The 7,787-nt window shown below is 30.8% G+C and overlaps 1 protein-coding gene across 1 annotated transcript; it reads right to left on the minus strand.

The window, feature by feature from the left end:
* Nucleotides 1–1,519: 1,519 nt before the first annotated feature.
* On the minus strand, nucleotides 1,520–5,559 carry LOC123916444 (inositol-3-phosphate synthase-like). Its single transcript, XM_045967907.1, has 10 exons — nucleotides 5,279–5,559; nucleotides 5,096–5,164; nucleotides 4,575–4,710; nucleotides 3,640–3,887; nucleotides 3,318–3,544; nucleotides 2,802–2,917; nucleotides 2,470–2,646; nucleotides 2,168–2,356; nucleotides 2,014–2,076; nucleotides 1,520–1,851 (listed from the first exon to the last, which is right to left on the minus strand). The coding sequence occupies exons 1-10, from the start codon at nucleotides 5,467–5,469 to the stop codon at nucleotides 1,732–1,734; spliced, it is 1,536 nt and encodes a 511-aa protein (XP_045823863.1). The 5' UTR covers nucleotides 5,470–5,559; the 3' UTR covers nucleotides 1,520–1,731.
* Nucleotides 5,560–7,787: the final 2,228 nt, after the last annotated feature.

The following is a 7,787-nucleotide window of genomic DNA, read 5'->3' on the forward strand; positions in this document are numbered from 1 at the left end:
CAAGACCCTACATCTTTTTCTTTATATTTCTATGCTATCTTGATTGATTTAAATAATCTATCTACACCATCGGCATAGATAAAAATAAAAAAACAGAAGATTTCACATAGTGCTTTAATGATCAAAAAGGCTATTAAGTTATGATATCATATATCAATAGAAGTCGGATTTAATGGAAAAGTTAAACTTTTACAATGTAACGAACCGATATATATTCAAACCAGAGCCGTGTTTATATTTTGTATTCAACAATGTCTTGAAGTTACCTATTTAAAAAAATAAATAAAATTACAATAACATGTTGTTGAATTATTGAGACATATATAGATGTAAAATGTGTGGACTAGCCAGTCTTGAGAGTAATTATTAATTATAATGTCAAAAAGTCTAAACTTCAAAATTTTTTATGGACTAGCCAGTCTTGAGAGTATTATCAGGAGTTTTTCTTTAGCACTATGCACATAAACTTTTCCAGACTACAGTGCTTAGAACTAGGGGTGATCGCGGTGCGGTTTGGTTCGGTTTTGAGCATAAAAGTCATCCTAACCGCGAGATAAAAATGCATGCGGTTCGGTTTGGTTCGGTTGATTTTTAAAAAGTCATCCAAACCAAACCAAACTAATGCGGTTTGGATCGGTTCGGTTGGTGCGGTTTAAAACATAACGATTGTACCGAACAATTTTAAGCATAAAAAAAAAATAAAAAATTGAAGTTCCAAAATAACATTGTAGTACCAACAAAAATTATTTATCCAAAATAACATTATAGTAACTTACAATTTTAAATATATAAAAAAATTGAATTTTCAAAATAATCGGTACCGATAAAATTTGTTTATTTAAAATAACATTACAACACCAAAATAAAATTTCAGTACAAAAAATAAAAACAACTTGAAGTTCGATTAATTTGGTCGACTGACTTGGTAATTGAGCATGTATATTGGAATATAAATATATTTTCTTTTACGATATTGGAATATAAATATATAATAGTAACTTAATGCGGTTTTTGCGGTTATCCGCGGTTTTTGCGGTTTTTGCGGTTTGCGGTTTTGCGGTTCAGTAAGAAAGCCATCCAAATACATCCAAACCAAATGCGGTTTTTGCGGTTTTCGGTTTGGTTTGGTTCGATTTGCGATTTTACTTTTGGATTGGTTCGGATACGATCACCCCTACTTAGAACCCGTGGCGACGAGGACGACGGTGGTAAGATTGACATATATGTCTTCAGTTTAGTTAAAGGTGTGGGTTTGGGCCAATCATGGCCATATGTAATTGCCTTAGTATAGAAACTCTCAGCATTGTTACCTGTTAATTCAATAATTGTCATCAGCCTTGTAAAGAACACTTGTGATCATTATTAGAACATATATAATCAAGAGAAGGAAAATGATATTTATCGCGAGAGGGTGTATCGTGAATTCATCACAAACTCTTTTTGGCTATTTCAGACATGTTCACATTATAAGGTGGCGAAAATACTTTGACAAGTGAAGCATCAATTAAACACAAAATACTTTGACAAGTGAATATAATTCGATATATTAAGATGGCCTGCTCAGTGCTCGAAATTAAGCCGGCAGGAAAATACGGTGAAATGTTGGTAGGTACATTATGCTAACCAAACATATCAAAATATCACAACAACAAATAGAGGACCATGGGATAAGCTTTGGACACACTACTATATTGAGTTATCCCAAGTTTCTTCTAATTCAAATGGTACACTTCACTTGTATTCAAGGATCATGTTGTTCTCAGGTGCCAATCCAACACAAGCTCTCAGAATGTTTTCCAGCATAGATCTCTGCTTTGATAATGCATTCACTACTGGTGTACCTGGTGGAACCTGCAATTTCAAAAAATTAATTATATTTTACACCTCAACCTTGTAGAAAATTATACATAAAGTGCAAACATTTCTCAGATTAGGTGTGTCCTAGTGTCGGACACCAACACTTATAATTACACTAAATTATGTTATTTTCTCAATCAGCTAGATTAGACTTACAAGAGGAGCCTTAGTGAGGTAACTGAGGATGGTTGCAACAGGGTGGAATGTGTGGAACTTGTCCTGTAAATGAAAACAAGTAAACAATACATTTAGCTTAAATTTTTTAACAAATCAATAAACATGGTAGTTTAAGCAAAAAATTAATACTCACCTCATGTTCAGATTTGAACTGGATTCTAGTGCTAAGCTCAGCAAGAAGGACCAAGTCCAAGATAATTGGAGCAGCCAAAAGAGAATCTTCACATGTGTTATGCATCACAATAGTGTTCTTTCCACCCATAAATATCTCAGAAGTGTACTCATCCATTGCTCTCTTGCTGTCTCCCACATAAGGCACATACTGCAAAATTAGAAAAAACCAATTAATTAGTACTAATGAGTAATGAACCAAGAAAGACATAATAAAAGTTACCTTAATAACACCAACAAAAAGAAAGTCATAGTAAAATTTACCTTAATGACAACAACATGGTCTGGATGTTCACCAGGTCCATAGAGGATTGCATTGCTGTTAACCATATCATCAACGACGTTGCTCTTCGAGATTTCCTTGGAGCGGAAGGTTTGCGGTGCAGAGAGATTCATTCCATCATTGTTTCCCAAATGGTTGTAACTCACTATTGATGTTGGCTATAATTTCATCATTCAACAACATAATTCAAATATCAATTCAATTTACTTCTTTTGTGCCAACATAATAGTACATGTCTTAATTAAACTTTGATCATATTACCAAAACAAAAAAAATTAACAATTGAATACTAAAAATGAATAAAGTAACTTACTTTGATACCAGCTCCCACAAGGAAATCAACTAGCACAGACTTCATTTTTGTCTGACCACTCTTGAAGTCATCTCCGCCGATCAAACTGTTCCTTTTGATAGCCAAATCAATCAACCCTGATGAATCAATACAAGCAAAATTCAATTTTTGTTTTAAATTTGTAACACTTACTAGCTTTTTATATCTATCTAAGTGTATCTTTGGTATCACGGTGGTTATGTTAGAATCACTGTGATCTACGGTGATTTTCCAAAAGCTACACTCTATGGCTTCTGCAAAATCGTGGTGAATCACCGTGATTCTGACATATTCACCGTAAGCAATCCTGACAAATTCAACTTCTAAGGTGAGTATTATCACTTTTTAATTTTTATAAACTCTTTTCGGGTCATTTTTTAATGTGCGACATGAGTTTTTACACTGGCGAGTCGCTAGTCACAACATGTTTAATTAATTTGCATAAATGAAACAATAAAATTGTGATAAAAGTAATTAATGGAAAATTAGGAAAATAACCTGGGACAAAGGTGTTTTGAGGGCTTCCATTGATGAAAGGAACATTTTCAAGAACACAAGCCAAAGCAAATAGGGTTGAAGGAGAAATCTCAGATTCATTCTTGTCCACAGAAGCCAAGAGATTCTCCATAGTGTCATTTAGTCCCACAACAATATTACTGTACCTCTCAGTGTTTGCAGTCCAAAGTACAACAACCTTGTCAACCTTGTTAGCTTCCTTAAACTCCCTTAAATTCATAAAACAAATTATATTATGTAAGTTTCAAATTGATGATAAGGTAGTAAATTAATCAGATTGATATTTAATGTTGAATTTTAGTACTTAATGTCTTTGATGACTTGTTGAAGTTGTTCTTTCTTTGTTCCTTTAATGATGTTGTTAGCACGAGCTCCTTGATTAGCAGCAATGAAATCAGGGTCATAGATTCCAGGGAGTGGAACCATGGATTCCATGTAAGGCCTCAACTGTTTCTGTAGGTCTATGTCAAACACCTTGGCTCTACCCATAGCATCAGCTAGGTTCATGTCACTGATATCCCATCCTCCCCACACTATGTCCTCAGGGTTTACCTACATACATAGATTAAATTAAAAGACATGCTAATGAAATAAAAATTCATATAAGTTTTTGACACATTTGAAATCGCAAGAGTTGATGCTAATCATGCTACTAGTACTACTCATGTTCCACCACATTTTAAAAAATTACTTTTTATTTTTAAAAGGTTTGAATTCTTCTAACAATAAGTTGGTGGGTTTTTTTAGAGCGACGCAAATGATAACATGCGGTTAAAGCACCTCTGCAGTCGTGACTGCATGCAGTCAACAACTTTATTACTGTACGATCAAAAGCGAATGATTCAAATTTGATAATAAAAATTTAATATTAAACAAAAATTAAAAATTGTCTTTTAATAAGAACCATCCGATTTTAATCAAACGATTCTGATGACCTAACTACAGTCGACTGCACAAAACAATTAATCAAAATCGAGGGTTAAAGGGTATCAAATTATGTGTATCTTTTAGTTAATTTAAAGTGCCTAAGTAGAAAAAAGAGTAATTAGAGAACTTAGTAGAAAAAAGCAATTTAGTATTATATTCAATCTGGATGAATTAGATTCAACTTTTAATTGTCATTTTTATCTAAATTAGTATTAGTATTATATTCAATTTAAAGTACTTAGTAGAAAAAAGAGTAATAATAATGAAAATGAAATGAGTTCCATCAAAGAAAGGGACCATATGATATAGTACCATTGGAAGAAGGCTCTTGAATGGGGCATAGATTTCTTCCCCTTGGAAAGACCCCACTCTGATAGCTGATGCTTGGGTCAGTGAACCAAAATAATTGGCTTGCTGAATATTGTCCTTTGTTGCCCATGAAATACCCCTGAAAATTGTATTTAAGAAATGAAGTAAATAAGTAAATTTAGTCTTTGAGATTTTTTATTTTACTACTAGTTTAATTTGACTTGAAAGTCAGTTCTAACATAATATTTTCATAAATTCAAAGACCAAATTTATTGTTGGGTGAAAATTCAATGATTAATTTGCTTATTTAGTCAATAATACTTGTTTCCTTGGTTAGTATTTCAGAAACACTGGTTAATATTTTTCTAATAATAATAATAATAATAATAATAATAATATATATGTAGTCAAAAAATACTATAAAAATAATAAAATAATGGTAAGTTAAGATTTAGTAAAGAAAAAAGAAACAGTGTAAAAAAATAAAGATTTAGTCAAAAAATGGTGAGTAAGATGAAACTAACTCTCGGTTTGCAATAACACCACCAGTGAGGGATGAACCATTGTTTCCACCCCACCCAACAAGCATTACCCTGACAATATCAATAACAAAAAAAAAAAAGCACATGTAAATAACATAACAAAATAAATGAAATTCATTAATATACACAATGAAGAATGAGGAAAACATTATTATAATATAGTACCCTAATTTAGGGAGATTGGTTTGAGTTTTAAATTCATATTTGACAGTTTTGGGCTTAACAACCCACTCATAAGTGTCATTTGTGTTCTTCTGATGAACAAGTTCGGTTGTTTCGTAACTGTACACGGACTCAATCTCAGTCTCTGTGTACTTCACGTTAGGACTCTCAACCTTAAAATTCTCGATGAACATTTTGGTTACTTGAAGAAATTAAGAAAATATTGAAGAGAAAAAGTAAGAAAGGTTTTATGGTTGTTGTGGTGTGTTGCTTCACGTTGTTGAAGATGGTTCAATTTATAGAGAAAAATTGCAATAGTGCTACTACACGTGGTACAAAATAAGTGGATCTATGTATTGGGATAATTAATGTTTTTTATATTTTTGTTTTTGACAAATATAATTCATTGAACTTTGCTCTCTATAGATGGTTAAATTGTGTGAATTGCTTCTTCTTCTTTTTTTAACACTTTAAAGATATAGGAAAGTTAGAAATAATAATTAATGTTTTTTATATTTTTGTTTTTGACAAATATAATTCATTGAACTTTGCTCTCTATAGATGCTTAAATTGTGTGAATTGCTTCTTCTTCTTTTTTTAACACTTTAAAGAGATAGGAAAGAGAGAAATAAAAGAGAAGAAAGATAGAAGAGAAATTGAATAGAAATTTTATATGGTTTGGATGAATAGAAAAGTGAGAAGAGAGAAATTAATTAAAATGAGAAATTAATAATTTTTTTTTTAGACCAAAAGAGGAGTAGGAAAGTGCTACTACCTCAAAATATATAGATAGATAAAAAAGAGAAAGATACCAAAAAAATGGAGGGGGACCAAACCAAAAACTCCTTACATATAAGAAAATCTAAACTTAGGTCTACCAAAATAAGTGGATCTATGTATTGGGGCCCATATACGGTTTTCTTTTTGACGAGGACCCCATATACAGTTATATACAAATAATTAATGTTTTTTATATTTTTGTTTTTCACAAACATAATTCATTGAACTTTGCTCTCTATAGATGGTTAAATTATGTGAATTGCAAATAATTAATGTTTTTTATATTTTTGTTTTTCACAAACATAATTCATTGAACTTTGCTCTCTCTATAGATGGTTAAATTCTGTGAATTGCTTTGGATGTCAAAGAGATAGGAAATAAAGAAATAGTAAAGAGAGAAATAAGAGAGAAGAGAGATAGAAGAGAAATTGAATAGAATTGAATAGAAATTTTATATGGTTTGAATGAATAGAAAAGTGAGAAGAGAGAAATTAATTAAAATGAGAAAATAACAAATTTATCTTTTTTACAAGAAAATAAACTATTTGAATGAGGATATTGTTGTAAAATTATTTATTTCACTCCTGATCACACAAATCTCTCATAATATGAAGAGATTTATTTTTGAGAGTTACTAACCATTATATTTCTATCTTTCCTTATTTCTCTTCTTATCCAAACCATGGAAATAACTAATTTCTTTGCTATCTCTCTCTTTCTTATTTCTCTCTTTTGTAAATCTACCTAAACAAACACAGGGCAAGGGATAAATTTATTTAGTTCCGGTCAAGTGTCAACCAAATTTTTTTTCGTCTCGTTAAAGATAAGGATTTAATTGATATGCACCGACGGTGTAAAATAGTTTTACACTGTCAAACAATATCAACCATGTTTAATGTTTTCCGCCATATCACCCCACTTCACCCCACTTTCTTGACATGACATGACAAAATGATGGTTATTTATTGGACGATCGTATAAAACTATTTTACACCGTCAGTGCATATCAATTAAACTCTAAGGATAATATGTTTGGAATAAACTTAAAGACTTAGCATATACTGTAATATTTTTTTTTCTTTACAATTTTTTTTGCACAATCTTTTTTCTTTATAATTGAAACTAGCATATAATACCAATTTCTTAAAACAAATAAAATAATAATATCAATCGTTAATTAGTTCGGTAGTGGTTGACGTTGGAGTACTTGATAGAGAATATCATAATTCAATCCCTGATAAGATTAGGAGGACTTGGTTAGAACCCAAATGAGTGGCATAATACATTAATCATTCGATCTTATGGACTCAAATAGATGATAAACTCTCCCTATTAATTTTATCACTAGCGTATGCTCAAACCAAAGATTAAACCTAAAACCTTAATTAAATTAGAATAGACTCACATCATTTCTTTTTAAGTGTTGTTGAATATTGAAACTAACATATTGTCCTACGTTAGTCTTTGAGAACAAATATATAATTATGGAGATATTCTTCCATGGTCATGAGACCAAGAAATCTCAAGTCACACGCTCAAATCAAAACACAATAAATCATATAATTGTTTAAAAATATATATTATTTAATTTTTTTTTTTAACATTTACTTTTTCTTTTACTTTTTCTTGTGTGTGACAACAAAACTGACCAAATTTTTGGGTCCATATAAAACTATCTCATAATTATGTTTAGTCAAGAAATACTGTATATAATAATTTATATAATTATGTT

Source organism: Trifolium pratense, linkage group LG3 (assembly GCF_020283565.1).
Source record: "Trifolium pratense cultivar HEN17-A07 linkage group LG3, ARS_RC_1.1, whole genome shotgun sequence".
Taxonomy (NCBI): Eukaryota; Viridiplantae; Streptophyta; class Magnoliopsida; order Fabales; family Fabaceae; genus Trifolium; species Trifolium pratense.

Excerpts from the sequence above, each read along its gene's own strand:
- LOC123916444 (XM_045967907.1), bottom strand. The coding sequence starts at position 5,469 with ATGTTCATCGAGAATTTTAAGGTTGAGAGTCCTAACGTGAAGTACACA. Across the intron at positions 5,165-5,278 it reads ACCAATCTCCCTAAATTAGG|GGTAATGCTTGTTGGGTGGG; the intron begins GTACTATATTAT and ends TGATATTGTCAG. Across the intron at positions 2,647-2,801 it reads TTGTGGGAGCTGGTATCAAA|CCAACATCAATAGTGAGTTA; the intron begins GTAAGTTACTTT and ends ATGAAATTATAG.